At 51.4% G+C, this 17,742-nt stretch overlaps 1 protein-coding gene across 1 annotated transcript; it reads left to right on the top strand.

Moving 5' to 3' along the window:
* The first annotated feature begins 964 nt into the window (after positions 1-964).
* Krt79 (keratin 79) lies at positions 965-13,831 on the top strand. Its single transcript, XM_052749032.1, has 9 exons — positions 965-1,592; positions 3,080-3,297; positions 4,983-5,043; positions 5,156-5,251; positions 11,203-11,367; positions 11,564-11,689; positions 12,222-12,442; positions 12,944-12,978; positions 13,205-13,831. The coding sequence occupies exons 1-9, from the start codon at positions 966-968 to the stop codon at positions 13,408-13,410; spliced, it is 1,755 nt and encodes a 584-aa protein (XP_052604992.1). The 5' UTR covers position 965; the 3' UTR covers positions 13,411-13,831.
* Positions 13,832-17,742: the final 3,911 nt, after the last annotated feature.

The raw sequence follows: 17,742 nt of genomic DNA, 5'->3' as shown, positions 1-17,742 counted from the left end.
GGCTCTGCTGGAAGGCTCCACCAAGGAGGAGCTTAGGGGTGGTCAGAGCTCCCTGCCCACTTCTAGCCCCGGGAAAGACAGCTGAGGTCCTAAGCCATAATACCCGTCTGAGGAGACCAGGCCTTTCTTTTCTTCCTTTCTTCCTTCTTTCCTTCCTTCCTTCCTTCCTTCCTTTTTTTTCTTTCTTTTTTGTTTTTTGTCTTTTATTTTTTATGTTTTGGTTTTGAGACAGAGTCTCATGGAACCCAGGCTGCCCTTGAACTTCTGATACTCCTGCCTTGGGCCTCTGCAGTGCTGGGATTATAGGTGTGTACCACCATGCCTAGTTTGAGCCAAAGCCTTCCAACCCACATTGTGTGCCCAGCCGGACCAACGGCTGGGCAGGGACCCTCCTTTTGTCCTTGGATCCTCTTTGCCCCACACAGGGTTTCCACCCAGCAGACACCTGCCAGGATAGACAGAAGAGCAGCTGCCCCACCCCTACGCTGTCACCTGTGCCCCCCACGCTGGAAGTGCCAAGAGACAGGAGGCCGTGGGCTGGGAGGGTGGGACTGGAGCAGGCCTGGGCACTCTCTCCACAACCCATTGCCCAATGCGTCTTCCCTTGCCACCTGCACAGCCCTGGGCCCCGGGGCCTTGGCTTACCACAGGGCCCTGGGACAAACCCCACAAAACAGAGCCCCATTGACGGCAGGCCATCAGGGCTGGGTAGGAGGAGACCAAGTCAGCCACTGGGTGGTGAGGGTAGCCGTGGGAGCCCTATCATCCTGTTCCAAGTGAGGAGAGCCTGCGGGGGCTAGGGGTGGGGGTGGGGGTGTGTGCTTCTCGCCCCAAGTAGTCTCTGCTTAGGTACAGCTCTCCAGTCTGGGTGATGGCTGAGAGGGGCCCTCCCATATCCTCGGGGAGAGGGGCTCCCCCCAGGCCCACAAGGCCCCTCCCTCTCACCTGTGGTAATCACAGCAGGAATGTGGAACCCAGGGCCAGCCCCGCTGGGAAAAGATAAAAAGGCCCTTGGCGGCTCAGCAGCTCACTGTGCTAGCTCCCTTGGCTCGCAGCTGCTCCTTCCAGCTCCCAGCTGCTCCCTCAGCTCCCGGCTGCTTCCCCACTTGCCGTCAGTCATGAGGTCCTCTGTGTCTCGGCAGACTTACTCCACGAAGGGAGGCTTCAGCTCTAACTCAGCCAGCGGAGGGGGCGGGAGTCGGATGCGAACCAGCTACAGCTCGGTGACCATGTCCAGGAGCAGCGGCAGCGGCAGTGGCGGTGTGGTCCGCTCTTGCCCCGGCTCTGGGGGCTTTGGCAGCCGAAGCCTCTATAATTTGGGAGGCAAGAACATCTCTGTCAGTGTGGCTGGTGGAGCCTCCTCTGGCCGGGCACTAGGAGGCTTTGGCAGTGGGGCCTATGTGGGCCTAGGGGCTGGCAGGCAGACATTTGGGCCAGTCTGTCCTCCTGGGGGAATTCAGGAAGTCACTGTCAACCAGAGTCTGCTGACACCTCTCAATGTGGAGATAGACCCTGAGATCCAGCGGGTACGCACCCAGGAGCGCGAGCAGATCAAGACCCTCAACAACAAGTTTGCGTCCTTCATCGACAAGGTGGGTGGGGCACAATTGGGGTTGGGGGGCTGGAAGCTGGACCTCTAATGGAGGGTGGTCTGGGCAAAGGGAGATTCAGCCATATGCACTAGGTAGGCAGGGTGGGATGACTGTGGTTTCTGCCTACCTTGAGTTGGGGTTGAAACCTGATGGCTGAGGTTTCTGCTGTGAGAGTGCCTCAGGTGACGAGGTGCCCAGCCCATCTGACTGCGTTGGAGCCTTTCATACCGTTAAGCAGCAGCCTTACCTCATAATCAAAACATGTGTGGTCCTCAGTGTTCCTGTTAGGGAGGTGGCCTTTAATGACTTGTGTCATTTTATAGCTGTGGGCAACCATGCATGGCTGAGGAATCATACAAATTATCCCAGGTTGAAGCCTTGGGACCCTGTCTGTCCTCTCCAGCTGGAGAAGCCTTGGGGTCAGTTACAATCAGAACATGGGGTACAAAGGAAACCCTCATTACTTCTCCTTTTCTGGTTCCCTGTTCCGGCCAAGAAGCTCAGGCTGGGGTGGACAGTGAGGAGGGTGGCCACCATACGGTTTGACTATTATGCTCTTTGAGTGTCCTGGGTCCTTGTCTCACCTACAGGGTGACTGGGATGGCTCTGGTGCCACTGTCTAGCATTTCTTGCTCCATTCTGTTAGCACTGTGTACCTTGGCTCTGAGCCTAGGTAGTGGGGTCATGACGAAGGTCTGAGGGATAACTCATTGGGTCCGTGATTTGAACTTTGAACACAGAAGGGCCCCATCCCCTTTCTCATGTGGCACCCACAGGGTTCCATGAGGAGTCAGGGTGGGTGAGGCTTTGTCCATTTCAACGATGTGAAAACAGAGGCTTAGAGTGGTCCTGTGACTTGCCCAGGATCACACAGGTACTTGACAGCAGAGATGAAACTGTGAAGTAGGTTGCAGAACCGCATAGTCTTGAGCACCAAAGTGCACCTGCTACAGAGCTCCTGGTCATGTGACTGGGCCAGGGTTGCTGTGGAGGTGGAACCTGGATAACAGAGGATGAGGCAAGTGCCGCCGCCCACTTCTCACCTTCTCCCCCGGTGACTTTTGGTTCTTTTGTGAGCTGCTGTGTGGGTGCTAGGAATTGAATTTGGGTCCTCTAGAAGATCAGCCAGTGCTCTTAACTGCTGAGCCATCTTGCCAGTGCCATCCATCTCTCTGATATTTTTGACAGTTGACTTTGATGCAGGATTGGTCTCATAAACACTGACCTCATCCAGTTTCACTCACGACAAGTGAGAAAGTGAAACAGAGAACCAGGTGCTTAGCTCGGTTACCAGCACACTAACATGAGCTCAGGAGCGTGTTTGTTAACTCCGGAGTCTTCTCCATCTGTGTGGACTGTCGTTCGAGCAGAATTGTTCCTTCCCAGTGAGATGTAGGTGATGCTGCACCACCTCAATGATGCCGGCCCCCGGGGTGCTAGACGAGGCTCCCCAGATGACGTCCACCCATCCTTTTTTCCCTGGCCAGGTACGTTTCCTGGAGCAGCAGAACAAGGTGCTGGAGACCAAGTGGGCCCTGCTGCAGGAACAGAGCCAGAACGTAGGGGTCGCCCAGAGCCTGGAGCCTTTCTTTGAGACTTTCCTGAGCAACCTGAGGAGGCAGCTGGATGCCAAGCAGAGCGAGCGTGGGAGGCTGGATATGGAGCTGAGGAGCGTGCAAGACAATCTGGAGGACTTCAAGAACAAGTGAGGGATATAATGTGACACTGTGGAAAAGAACTACCCCTCCCCCAACCCAGGGAGAGCGACCCTGCTGGGGGCCTGGGGCATTGGCATGTTTGTGATTTTTTTCATTTATTTATTTTGTTATTATTATTATTATTATTATTATTATTATTATTATTATTACCACTACTACCACCACCGCTACTACTACTATTATTTGTCTTTTTGAGACAAGGTCTCATTCTTAGCCCAGGCTAGCTTTGACCTCTTGGTGATCCTCCTGCCTCAGTCTCAGGGAATACATGTGTGAGTCACCCACTGCACTTAGTTTCATAATTTTAATTTATAAGGTAGGGGAATAGTGTCCCAAACCCTATGCTCTTGTCATTGACATTCGGCTCAGCCAATCTCATTTTGTCCCTCTCTTTTCCTGCCTCCTCCCTTTTTGTCTCCAAGCAAGTCTAGTCATCTTGTAACTTCATTCATAAATATGTTTACTAGGCACACGTGAGAGGTTGGTCAAATCACCTCTCCCGAGTAAAGCCAGAACTGACACAGGAAACCAGGGGCCTGGGGCAGCCAAGCCCAAGACTCATTTTTCTTACTACAGTTATAACAATTGCAAGTTTACAGGTCAGCAGTAGAGGCTGCTTCCCAGCCCAACATGCTCAAGGTTATATAAAGCACAACAATGCTATTTTTTCTTCAGAAAAACGTCTGAGGTACAGGAACATCACATGCCCTAACTATTCTCTAGAAACTGAGGAAGGCCACTGGCACTCCCATGCTCTTTCTTATGTTGGCATTCCACAGTCCCTTCTTGAGAAATACCAACATCGGATGTTCCTATGCCTGTATCCCAAGTTCCTTACATTCTCACACAGTCTTAATTCAAACCCCAACAGGTATGTTTCTATAGTCCATTTGCCTAACTCGACCTAACAAAACTTAAGCACAATGCCACAATCATATCTAAAATGTTCAGAATACTAGTTCCTCAGCCTCATGGAATACCTAGTTTGGAATTTTCAGCTGCTCCATAAATACCATAAACTTAGAAAATTGAGCATTTGAAATGAGATCCAAATGACCTTCCTACAACATGGTTGGCAGTACATATATTTATAACATTTAAGTGTAATTTTAAAATAATTTCTCCCAGGCAAAGGCAGGCGGATCTCTGAGTTTGAGTCCAGCCTAGTCTATAGAGCAAGTTCCAGGACAGCCAGGGCTACGCAGAGAAACCCTGTCTCAAAAACAACAAACAAACAAGCAAACAAGCAACAAAAAACTTTTCTCATAACTTGACACTGGCAATTTCTAAACCTTAGTCTCAGCAGAAGCAGTTGGGCAGGAGTTGTTTCAAATGGCAGCATGTTGTTGAAAGTGGAGACAGAGGTTAATCACTGTTGACACAGCTGTTCTGTCTGGTAGCACCTCCAAGGGCTCGGATCCAAAGAGATGGCAGTCCCACAGTGCCATAACATTGTGCAAATTCAGTGCCCCTTTCTTCAAAAAAGGGGAAGAAAGTGTTTAAATAAAGACATCACCCCAGCTTCTTCACTGGTTGGTAGTATTAAAGAACTGTTCCCCAAAGATGTTTCTGGGTGGAGGGAGAAACCTATCAAGTCTTTCTGGGAGTCATGAGCCCACTGCCTAAAAGACAGAACTGGACTGAGCTGACCTGAGCCTTCCCTGTGTTACAGGTACGAGGATGAAATCAACAAGCGCACTGCCTTGGAGAATGAATTTGTGTTGCTCAAGAAGGTGTGTGGGGTGGCCAAGCTGGGGGAGGAGGTCCTTTGGCTGCCAGGGGCCTGGGTGGATCTGCAGAGAACTGGACTCTGGTCTGAGCATTCTGCTCTCTCCCTCTCTTCAGGATGTAGATGCTGCATATATGGGCAGAATGGATCTGCATGGCAAAGTGGACACCTTGAACCAGGAGATTGAATTCCTGCAACATCTCTTTGAGGCGGTGAGGAGACAAATGGACAGACATGATTTGAATACATTTATGTATCACTGGAGAGTCTCCCATGAAGGCGTGAGCTCACCAGTGTAACTAAATTGGTAAAAGTTTGGAGCCTACAGGACCAAGCCTTTAATCCTAGCATTTGGAGGCAGAGGCAGGTGGTGTGAATTTGGGGCCAGCCTGGTCTATGAAGATGTTGTAGGCCATCCAGGGTGACACAGAGAGACACGGTCTCAAAAAGAAAAAAGTTGGGAACTCACCCTTTTAATGAGTATTACCTCTCATATAGTAGATGCGTTCAACAGGGCCAGGCCCTGGGCCAACTTTGTGCATAATCCTCTTAACAGCTCCATAGTGTAGGTGCTACTATTGTGCCCATTTGAAAGCCAATGGTACTGTGGTACAGAGTAACTGTAGAGGCAGTGCCCTTTGCCTGATCAGTTTGTAATGGGGCAGCAGGGATAGGCAAACAGGGATTGTGCTCCAGGTTTGTCTGGTAGGGTGGCGGGTAGTTCAGTGAGTCCAGGACCAATCCCAGGAGACAGGGATCCTCGGAGACTGGGTCCAGAAGGTTGAGTTTAGTGGGAATTTATTAGAGAAGCAGATATTCCTAGCATCAGCAGGGACCTCACAGCTAACCTTCCATCCAGGGTAAAACCCCTTTCTGTGCCATCCAGACAGGGGATCATGCAGCCTCTACTTGAATCCTCCAGGAGGTGGGGTGCCCACTGCCTGTGAGGTCAGGTGTTGCCCCCACTGAGAGCTCTGTTAAAAGGTGACTAAGGCTGGGCGGTGGTGGCGCACGCCTTTAATCCCAGCACTGGAGGCAGAGGCAGGTGGATCTCTGTGAGTTCGAGGCCAGCCTGGTCTACATAAGTGAGTTCCAGGACAGCCAGGGTTGTTACACGGAGAAACTCTGTCTCAAAAAACCAAAACCAAAACCAAACAAAAACAACAAAATGTTGACTTGAATCTTATGACGATGAAGAAACAAAAACCTGAGGGATATGAGAAGCCAGACAACAGGGCTCTTAGTATTTAGCAAGCAGATGGGCGGGGAAGGCAAACAGACATCTATTCTTGCACCCCAACATTCCTTTAGTTTGTGTACTGTGTTTTAGATACCACCTTGTCATTCTGGATGTTTAGACAGTTTCTGGAGATTTTCACATGGATGCTTTTAAGAGTGATGTACACACACTTTTCTCCAATAATTGGGTAGTTGAAAAAAAAAGTATGTGTATGTGTATGTGTGTGTGTGTGTGTGTGTGTGTGTGTGTGTGTGTGTGTGTGTGTGTGTAGGCAAGTGCTATGCCACTGAGCTCCATCTCCAGAGATTAGTTTTTCAAACAAGCCCTGGCTATATAATCCATCCTGGTCTGACACTCACAGCCCTTTTCCTGCCTCAGCTTGCCCACCAAGCGCTAAGACTATAGGCATGGTCCACCACACCTTGTGCTAGCTGAATTTTTATACAAAACGCAAGAGTTAATGTCTCTCTTCCTCCCTTATACTGCTACTGGAGTGTGTACCATCAAGCAATGCCATGTAGGCACTTGGGAACTGGATCGTCCTATCCCATGAGTTAGTGGTGCCTTTAAAAAAAAACTGGGTAAATGTTCTGTTTAGAATTTTTAAATTAAAATATTTTTATGATTATTGTTTTTTTGAGGGACTCATGTACCCCAGGCTAGTCTCAAACTTGCTATGTAGCTGAGACTGACTGAACTCTTCATCTTCCTGTGTTGACTAAGATTACAGGTGTACACCACCACTCCTGGCTTGAACCCAGGGCTTTGTGCATGCTAGATAAGCACTCCATGAACTAAGTTACTCACCCAGACCCTCCTGTTTTGGTCTTTGACAACATTCCCACATAAGCCATTGATGGAGGCAAGAAGACAATCAAGGTCAAGAACAGAGCCCTAAGCTCTCCATTGGTGACTTTCCAAAATTCTGTCATTTTATTAATCAAGATTGTGTAGCTAAAGCACCCCAGCTACTTCAACATTCACCTAACCAAGATGGTGTGGTACCTTATGACTGTAATCTCAGTACTTGGGAAGCTGAGGCAAGAGGCCCAAGTTCAAGGCCAGCTTGGACTATACATAATGAAGGCCTGTCCCCAATCTATTTAATATACTATCTTCTGGGGCACATTACCATGTCTTATTTTCCTTTTTTCCCTTTTGAGACAGGGTTTCTCTGTGTAACAATCCTGACTGTCCTGCAACTTGCCTTGTAGACCAGGCTGGCCTCGAACTCACAGAGATCCACCTGCCTCTGCCTCCCGAGGGCTGGGTTTAAAGGTGTGCGCCATCACCACCTGTCTTGTCTTATTTTTTAAATTAAATTATATTCATAATTATTTGCAATGAAAGGGGGCGGGGCAGAAGTTGACTTTGGGTATCTTCCTCAAGTGCTCTCCACTATAATTTTTTGAGACAAGGTCTCACATTGAGCCTTGGGGATCCACCCGTCTCCCTGCACTCCAGTGGTGTTACAAGGCACACACCAAGCTTTTTACACAGCTGCTTGGATCCTAACTCATGCTTGTATAACAAACATTTACTGCCTGAGTGATCTCCCCACTCTCTCTCGTCTTATTTTTTGGGATTTCTGGAAAGGTCAGATAGTGTTCACGGTAAGTTTTTTGGCTATCTAGCAACACACTCATGTGTGAAAATGAGACCTGCTTGGTTTTACATTTCCTCAGGCAACTCTTGGTGGCTCCATGCCTCCTTCCATGTTTTATAATTCCTTCCTTTGCATCCTGACCTCTTCCCTCTGAGGAGCAGGGCATTTGCGCTTGGGCTCTGGACTCCTCATCCCTGTTTCTCTGGGATGGCTCAGTGTTCATCTTCTTGGCCTTCCCCAGGGCCTCCTAGGATCTGCCCCCCCCCCCCCCCCCCCCGGACTCTGAGGTTGCCTACGCCAAGGCCTCTCTTACATGTTCCAAGTCTATCTTGGGTTTCTGTTTCCAGTCTGAAGACTGTTCTCTGTGCTGGAGCTGAGGCAGGTGATGCGGTAGTTGAGTTAGCGTCCAGGTCTTCTGCAGACATTAGTCTGGTGTCCCTTTCCTCTTGTATTTCCCGGTCTGCTGGGCTCTTCTGCTTTCTTCCATCTGGTTAGCTAGGTGGAGCTTGCCATAAAGGAGTCTGAGTGTTTCCCATGTCTCTTTGCTGGGATTCCCTGGTGGTCTCTCAGGAGTGAGGGCTCTCCCATCCACCCTCAAGCTCAGTCGTCTGTTCTCAGTGTTTCAGATTTGGCATCGCTCTATCCAAAGCACAAGGCTGGCTGGCTCACTCGGCATCCCTCTCTTCTGCCTTGCCTTGTTCACTTAACAAGCATTTATGGGGTTCCTCCCACATAACAAGTAAGGCAAAGTTCCTGCCCTTGGGGCCGGGTTCTGAAATGAGGAAAGCCCTGTTGGGACAGACTCAGGGTGCCAAGGCACAGGGAGGCTGTGGTGGGGGCTCCGGAGGGCAGGAAGGGAAGTCCTCTGAGGAGACAATACCTGCAAGAGATCTTAAGGAAGAGCCAGACTCCAGAAGCAGACACAGGAAGGGCCCAGCTGAGCAGGGACTTGGCATCAAAGGGTGCAGTGTCTGGGGTGGCAGGAAGTTGGCAAGTTGGGCATCGAGTAGGTGGGAGAATGAAATGAAGCTGTAGAAAGAGAAGGTAGCTGGGGGATCACTTCCTGTCATCCATCAGGGCTTCTTCATCCATCAGGGCTTCCTTTCACGGAAGGAGGAGGACCAGACCAATGGTTCTCTTTCCAGTCGTGGTGGCTAATCTGGCACTCAGGATTCAATTCCATGCTCTGGTTTTGGCCATGCCAAATCTAAAGGAAACCTGGAGGGTGAGCTGGTTCTTACTGAATGTCTCACTGACATGAAAACAGCATTTGAGTCCCCTCTCCAGCCTGGGGGACATCCAAGGATCCAGCTCCCCCCATGACTCCACTTCTGTCTCTCTGGCTCGTTTGCCTGGGTACCTCCACCGTCCTCCACCTTAGTGTCCCTGACGTCTGTGGACACGTACTTTCCCTGCCGAGGGGCTCTTCCTGTGTATTTTCACTGGCTCTGCTTCACGGAACACCTGGACCTTTCTCTCCGTGTTATGTCATGACACCAGTCACTACGGAGGTTGCCATTGGGTGGAGGGTTTCTGTCCTGTTGCTTTACAAATTCCAGGTTGATTCTACTCAGGCCACAGGCTGCTCTGTGGTGGCCTGAGGTTGGGGTTTGGGGTGCTGGAGCTGGGAGGCGATGCTGACTGGGTGTCCCAGAGGATAACAGGCACACAGGGCCGTGATGAGTCATCTGGGACAAGGAGGCCTTGGGGCCCCTTAACCTTCAGGAATCTGAGCAGATGAGTGGATTTCCTGAGCACCCACCGTGTCCATGTCTGATCTGAACCCTCGCAGCCACCATACACCATAATGACACACATAGAATGTCGGTTCTTTGAGACTCACATAATGACACACATAGAATGTCAAGTTCTTTGAGACTGCTGGTACATAGCAGGCCAGGAGTAGCTTGTCCCCCAACTTCTGCCACTTCTCCTTTCCACAGTTGCAGTGACTCATTTCTCCCCACCTTTGTGCTTAGAGCACAGCCAACATCCCACGTCAGTTAGGTATGGTTTTGGCCTCCATCTCTTAGCTTTTTTTTTTTTTTTTTGGTCTGAGTCATCTCAGGTTCGAGGTCAGGCTGCCAAGGGGTTGACAAGAGCTTCTCTTACTGCTTTTTGATTTAGGGCAAGTGACTTCATCTCTCTATGGAACAAAAAAAAAAAGAAGTTTGTCCTGAATTCTAACCCATCTTGCTTGCTGCGTGGCCAGGCTGGTGACCGCACCGCAGTGGCTGCTCAGAAAGGGAAGAGTGTTGTGTCTCTCTCTCTCTCTGTCTGCCATAGTCCCCTGGGCTGTGTGTGAGAGATGCTAGAGACGCAGTGAGAATACGGAAGGCATTTTAAATCTTTTTTTCAAGACAGAGACTCATACTGTAGCCCCGGCTCCTTGGAAACTTACTGTGTAGCCCAGGCTGCTTGGAAACTATGTAGCCCAGGATGGTTTCAAGTTACAGCCGTCCTTTGGCCATGGACTCCTGAGTGCTGTGAGCGCAGGCAGGAGCCACCATGCTCAGCAGCCCTTTGCCCTTGGAGGGAAGATACTCTGCTCGTCAGGGAGTCTATGAGGAGGGACCAAAAGCACAAACAGTTTTCCAGCTGGAGTTGAGGGCAGTCTGGTACCGGCTCAGGGAGCCAAGGGGCAACTGAGGCAGAGCTCCTGGGAGCCAATGAAGTTGTGATCCGGTGAACATATCACAGACCCTCAACTTCCGTTATCTTCACATCACCTTCCCAGTCACCAAGGCATCTTTTAAAAAGTTGGTGGCCCTAGAAAAGCAAGGACATCTTGAGAACATCATAGTCTAGTGCAGGGATTGTCCGAAGCCATCCGGGCTTTGTCACTGTTTGGTTCCAATGTCACCCCTTCCCCCTGCACCTGGTACTCTGGTGTGAGTCTCTCTCCGCCCTTATCATCAGGATCACTATGGATGGTGGAGCAGGTGTCTCTGAGCATGCTGCCTGCCCTGGGGGCACAGAAGTAGCTTTCAGGCTAGCTGGGAGGTTTCTGTGAGGATCACAGAAACCAGTGAATGTGCTAGCACTGAGCCAGAGTGGCACAGGGCAGGAAGGGACACTTCCCTCATCCCCCCCCCCCCAGATCTCTCAGCGGGAGGCCTGTGGATCAACAGTGAAGATGAACGCCTATGTCATCCAAGAGATGGAGGTTCTTTTTCAGTGGTAGATTCTTTCTAGAGTGGATCCTGAGGAAGCCTAGGATGTCCCTCCGAGGCCATGCAAGGGTCCTGTTCTCCATCCCTTGCTTCTGTCTAAGGCTTGGAGCAGGGCTCTGGTGGTAGCTACTCCTTTTTCTTTAGGAGCTGAGCCAAGTGCAGACCCATGTGTCTGACACCAATGTTGTGCTCTCCATGGACAACAACCGCAGCCTGGACTTGGACAGCATCATCGCTGAGGTCAAAGCCCAGTATGAACTGATTGCCCAGAAGAGCCGGGCTGAGGCTGAGTCCTGGTACCAGACCAAGGTGAGCAGAGGACTAGCTTGGGTGTGCAGGTGGTGGATGAACCTCCTCCCCTGAAGAGGCCCAGCCTACTGGGCTCTTGGAGCCCTAGGACCTGGTCTACTCAGCTCTCACGGGACTTCCAGAAGAGGGTGGGCTCTGAGGCTAACAGTTAGCCAGCAGGTTTTCAATAGTCACTGACACTTTTTCCGGCCTCCAGTATGAAGAGCTGCAGGTGACAGCTGGGAAACATGGGGACAGCCTTCGAGACACCAAAAATGAGATTGCAGAGCTCACCCGCACCATCCAGAGACTGCAGAGTGAGGTGGATGCAACCAAGAAGCAGGTAGGCCACAGGGTCAGCCTGGAAAACTCCAAGTCTGACCTATCAAGATCAACCTGCTCCTTTTGGGAAGGGGCTCCTAGGACAAGTAACTGGGGTTCAGACAGGGGAAGGGACTTGCTGAAGGTCACAGAGTATATAAGTGCTAGAGCAAGTGGAATGACTTCCTTCAAAGCGGTGAGTTTATCTTGTCTCCAGGATGTCAGGGGGCGGGGCAAAAGGGTCTATGGTGCTGACTCTATGTAGGTATGGCCAAGCAGTGTGGCTTCTTCTATAGTCAGAACACAGCACTTGCCGGGCAGTCAGGTTGTATTACTCATTTCACTTCTTCCAAAGCCTTGGGGGAATCTGAAGGAGGGACTGTGATTAGACTTCTGGGTTTTCTCAGTTCTCTTATTAATTCCCTTTCAGTTACAATGTCTCCTTCTGCTTTTCCCAAGTTGGTTGGGTAGGGTGTGGGGCTTCTGGCTTGAGAGCAAAGAGATGAATGGGATAACCCTGGAAGGTGTTCCCAATGCTACTTTCCTGTGGGCAGTGCCAGCAGCTGCAGACCGCCATCGCAGAAGCGGAGCAGCGTGGGGAGATGGCGCTCAAGGATGCCAAGAAGAAGCTTGGAGATCTAGACACAGCCCTGCACCAGGCCAAGGAGGACCTGGCCAGGCTGCTTCGTGATTACCAGTCTCTCATGAATGTCAAGCTGGCCTTGGATGTGGAGATCGCCACCTACCGCAAGCTACTGGAGAGCGAGGAGAGCAGGTGGCAGCCCCTCTGCCCCTCTGCACACCTTGGGGAGACCTGGAGTCTGTGGGTGGGACAGAGGGTGGTGGTGGTGGTGCTCTAGGGCTCTCCTCCAACTCCCAGCTCCCCTGTTTCTGCTGTTCACTTCCTGGATGAACTGACTATTCATATCCTTTGGGGTGTCCCTGCTCAGCATCAAGGTTTATTTGGCCAGATCAGGCTCAACTCCTTCCATTGGGAAAGACAGGAGGTTCTGTCCTTAGGGATGTGGGGTGCTCTCAGTGTCCCTACAGGAAGTGGGAGTGAAGGGAGGCTTCCAAGCCTCCTGCAGAGCTGTCTTTAGGCTTTGCTGGGAGGCCTTGAGTCCTGGATTGCCGCATACCCCTACTACTCATATCTCTGGGTCTTGTCCTCAGGCCCTGGCACCAAGTTGGTTGCGTGTAGAGGCGAGGGGAGGGAGGAAAGGTTTAAACATGGATTTCCAGACCGCTGACCACTCCGGGCTCTTGTTTCCCCTAGGATGTCCGGAGAGTGTCCCAGCGCAGTCAGTATCTGTAAGTACTGCCACCCTCCCGGCCCCTCCCCGCCCCTCCCCGCCCGTGCTTCCCGGTCCAGGTCCTAAGGGGCCCTTCTTGGAGAGTCAGGGTTAAGGGTCCGGCAGTGTGATCTTCCAGCGGTTTGCCGCATTACCCTGCTCTAGTCCTTTGGGGGGATTTCTGGGATCCCCCTGTCCCCTCCTGGCTCCGACAGCTCCACTAAGCCAGAGCCTTTGCTTTGCAGCGGTGACTGGCAACTCTACCTCGGTGTGTGCGGGCGGCGCGACCAGCTTCGGGAGCGGCCTCTCTCTGGGCGGGGCTGGTGCGGCCAGCAAGGGTGGCTTCAGTGCCAACGTGAGCTACGGCACTGCCAAGGGCGGGCAGGTCTCCGGGGGAACCTCCATCCTGCGGAAGACCACCACGGTCAAGACCTCTAGCCGGAGATACTAGCAGCAAGGCTTTGTGGGCGGGGCTGGGCTGCGGTCCTTGAGCTGGCCACGCCTTCACAGCACCGCGGGGGCTGAGTATTCTTAGTGCACAATTTTCATACGATTTGCATTTGGGAAAGGGCTCAAATTCACTCAGATTTTTCTCCTTGGTGATGCAGTGGGATGGGAGGGAGGTTAGGGTCACCAGCTGGATGACTTGGGGTGACCTGACCATTTTGATAGAGGAAGGAGGATGTCCATTTCTACTCGTTCACCTCAGCAGATGTGCTCTGAGTTTAGGGCAAGCTGGAGGAGGAGAGAGGAGGCAGCAGTGGTTCCCAGAGCCCTCCAACCTCCTCAGTTTCTCACCAGACGTCACCTTTGCCACCTCATGTCCTAGCCCCTGTCTGTGCCTGTGATGTGTCTCAATAAACAGCAACTACAGCAAGCTGCCTGTGGCTCCAGTCTGAATCCCTGGGGAACTGGCATGTGCCATTGGGCAGCACTCAGGGCACAGGTGCAGACTTCTACACTCCTCCTGCCTTCAGAACCAGGCGGGCTTTGGTCAGATCTCACCTTTGCCACTATTAGCTGTGTGAACTTGGGCACAGTCCTGAGCCTAGTTTCTTCCTTTGTAGAAAGAGCAGCTGTGAGGGGACATGGAAAGCATGTGGCTTAGGGAGCCCTCCCCTAGCCCCCTTCCCTTCCCTGGATTCTCTGCACACACCTCAGGTGATTCCACCCCCCCCCCCCCGCATCTGGTCACCAATACAAACACACATTTAATTGGACTGTGTGCTTTATAGATACATTACTTTGCTCCAGGATTCAACAGGGACCCAGGGCTCTCCATTTTCTAACTCCGGTAATGGAGGCTCTTAGGAGTCAGCTTGCGTGCCCCCTGTAGTGACAAGTGAGTGGGGGCTAGGGCTTTCCAGGTCCCTCTGCTACTGAAGTTCCTTCACCCTCTCTGCTTCCTGTCTCCCAGGTCACCTCCTTTCCTGCTCACCTGCCTGCACCTCCTCCCCAGCCTGGACTCCACTCCTCACTGACATGTAAAAGGTGGAGGCCCAGCTATCTCTCCCCTGTTCCACCCTGCCCACAGCCTGTGCTCAGTCAGAGCTTCCTCTGCTGCCCGAGTGCTGCTGAGCACTGCTGAGCACGGGAGCCTATGCTCTTAGTTGTGCTCCCCAGAGGACTCAGGAAGGTTGGTGTCAAGGCTGGGGGATACGAGCCGAGGTTCTGAACCAAATCCTATTTCCCAACCAGGGGACACAGCACCTTGACTTGGCAAACAACACTCCCCACACCTCCACCTCCACTGAGCTTTTCCTCCAGGGGCTCCTCATGCACTTGGGATGAGACTTTTGGGGATGAGAGCTTAGGCACTTGGATTCTCCAAGAGGCTAACTCAATCTCTCCAACAGTCTCTGATTTAAGCACTCTGAGAGGCTAACCCAGTCTCTCCAACAACCCCATTTCCAGATGAGGAAAATAAGGCACAGAGTGGTTAAGTAACGTTTTAGGGCCACAGAGCTGGATGTAGAATCCAAAAAAAAAAAAAAAAAAAAAAAAAAAAGTTGCCTCAAAGCCCAAGCTCCTCGTTGGGTTATGCCACCCACAGAGAAAAAGAAATTGGTAGGCAGTCGGTCCAAACTGTTATTTCATGGGAGAGAAAGACTGCCGGTGGTGGTGGTGGTGGGAATCTGGAGGGGACACTTGTGCCTGAAAGCCACCAGAAGTTAATGGCTCCACTTAAGGTAAATTTAGGGTCTAGAAGCTGAGCAATATAGTTTTACCCAGCTTGTCATCAAGCTCAGAAGTGACTTTGTAGACTGGGATCCTTCCCATGGGGCACTCCTAGTTGAGGGCTTCAGCGGGTGGGGAGGGAAGGCCAGCTGCAAGGGTAGGGCTGCTGTACTATAGCTCGGTTTCTGTCCCTGTTGTCTGAAAGCTTCAGCAAGAGTGTTTGGCTATGGGAAGGGTTGAAAGCCCCTGCTGGCACATGCCAGGGGCAAGAGACCAAGCTAGCTGATCCATGACCTTTTCTGGCCCTGGCCTGAAGAGCCCTACCTTCCTTCCAGCTCCCCGGGGCCTCCCGAGTGCAGGCCTCTTTCATGCAGGATTTCTGATCCCTCTGCTGGCTCTGGCTCCCTCAGAGTGACTCAGGCCATGGGGCAATTGAGATTAGGTGACCCAGTGGGGCCAGGGAACCCACCTGACCAGGGAAGGCAAGATCCTTTCCCACACTGCTCTGCAGGTTGGGGCTGACAGTGACAGAGGCCTCAGGATCTGTAATCCCAGGTTGAATGGGAAGGCTTCGCCTCCTGCACTCAGAAAGCTCTGAACGAACACACCCTCCCACTCCTGCTCCATGCCTGACAGCATCTGGCTTACTTCTCAGAGCCAGGCTTGGGCAGGTGGCCAAAGGAAGCAGGGTCACCAAGGGCAGTAGCAAAAGCCAAAGCTGTGTGTGCACAGGGCTACAGCGGGAGTGTGAGACCAGTGTTCAATTGTCACCTCCTGGTGGACACTTGTTTTTGTCATGCCCCATCTAGAATGGGGGAAAAAACCCCAAAAAACCCTCTTCTTTGCTTCCCTTACCACAGGGACTAAACCATCTCACTTGGGAAGTTCTTGCTTGTGTCTACCTGCAGTTTCTTATCTACGGGTTGAGGATTCTGCAAAGTATCAGCAATTCTGTTTTAATAAACTCACAGGATATACATTGAGAACAGAACATTCTTCTTGTTTGATCTGGGTTTATATATGTTTATAATTTACAATTACATTAATTTGTATTTAGTTAATTGGATGGCACAAGATTGGCCTTTGAGGACCATGTCATGACTTAATGAATATCTGTTAGGACAGGGTCACCCAAACCAAGTCACCAGTCACACAGAGTAGGGACAGAAAGGACTGAGCTGGAGCATGCCGTGTTTCCCCAAGACTCTGCTGCTGTTCTGGAGGGTCATCAACTGTGGGTGGCTGAGAATTCTGCACGGGGTAGACACCCACATAAAACAGTGAACAGAAAGCTAAGGTCATGAGCTTTAAGCTCAAGCCTACAGCACTGGCCTCTTATGCCCATTATTTTTGAGCTGTTAAATCTCAGGAAAGAAAGACAACCTTTCTGAGCCTCAATGTCTCTTTGCTAGAATGGCTGAGAAGAATAAAAGTGTCCCAAGAAAAGTTCCTGGTGTTGTGCATACAACAGACATTCTAAGAGAGTTGCTTCTACCCAGAATGCACTGGGCTTCTCTATTCTGCTTTTTGACTTGAAGGAACAGGCATATGCTTCAAGTAACTATCAGGGAAGTCTTCAGTCATGGCTTCGTGGTTTGGATGATCCCCAGGCACAAAATTAGGGGGACTGTGTATTATTATGTGTCATTTCTCTCAAAATCCCCTAGTCCCGGCTTCTTCTTCTTCTTTTGTTCTTTTTGTTTTTCAAGACAGAGTGTCTCTGTGTATCCTTGGCTGTCCTGGAACTCTCTCTGTAGACCAGGCTGGCCCCAAACTCACAGAGATCTGCCTGCCTTTGCCTCCAGAGTGCTGGAATTAAAGGCATGCGCCATCACTGTCTGGCTCTGACTTCCTTTTTATTCAGTACTTGACATGACCATGCACTTGTGTAATTTTCTCCCAAGTTTGGAGTATTATAGTCCCACATACAAGACCCAGAAGTATGCCATGAGCCCCCTGGGGCTTTATCTGGCACCTATGGAGGTTAGAGGTGAGATCTGGGTGTGTGTGTGTGTGTGTGTAGAGAGAAGGGCAAGAGGGTGGCTCTCAAAACACCCTGCACCCCCACCACCTGCATCAGATGGTCCTTGAAATCTGGAGTTTTGCCACCTTCTGGCTAAGCCACACCTACCCTCAGACTAGGGTGGGCATGCATAGGCCTGGATGCAGTGTCCCATAGTCCTTTTGTCTTTTGAATCACAGAGCTTGGCTCAAAACTGGTGCCCAGCAAACACAGAAGCAGAGGGGCAGCACCTCCCTGCTCTGTCATGCTCACCGGCTCCAGCTTTCTGTGCACATCTGGGTTCCTGCCCTCCCAGTCTGGGCTCTGACCCTCCCAGGCCCCGAGTAGGTTTGCTGTGGCCGGCTGGACAGTGTCAGGGCAGAGGAGGTGGGGGAGAGTTTCGAGGACTGACAGCTGAACTGTCTAGTCTGGTCTTCCCTGTAGCTCCATCCCTAGGGCCGGACCCATGCTCATCTCCCCGATCCCTACCCTGAGTTCTTTGTGCATCAGGGAAGCTTTTGGGGAACATGTTTCATTGACATGGGTGGCTCAGGCCTGTAGGGTTATCTAGGTTGCTGGTGGCTGCTCCTTCGCACATCTGGG

The sequence above is a fragment of the Peromyscus californicus genome, unplaced genomic scaffold (assembly GCF_007827085.1).
Source record: "Peromyscus californicus insignis strain IS unplaced genomic scaffold, ASM782708v3 Scaffold_20__1_contigs__length_68692818, whole genome shotgun sequence".
In the NCBI taxonomy this organism is placed as follows: Eukaryota; Metazoa; Chordata; class Mammalia; order Rodentia; family Cricetidae; genus Peromyscus; species Peromyscus californicus.
The sequence above is the reverse complement of the archived record's forward strand: the minus strand, read 5'-3'. Positions and strand labels throughout refer to the sequence as shown.

Coding starts and splice junctions, on each gene's coding strand:
- Krt79 (XM_052749032.1), top strand. CDS start 966: ATGTGGAACCCAGGGCCAGCCCCGCTGGGAAAAGATAAAAAGGCCCTT. Junction 11,368..11,563: donor AGTCCTGGTACCAGACCAAG/GTGAGCAGAGGA, acceptor TCCGGCCTCCAG/TATGAAGAGCTGCAGGTGAC. Junction 11,690..12,221: donor TGGATGCAACCAAGAAGCAG/GTAGGCCACAGG, acceptor TCCTGTGGGCAG/TGCCAGCAGCTGCAGACCGC.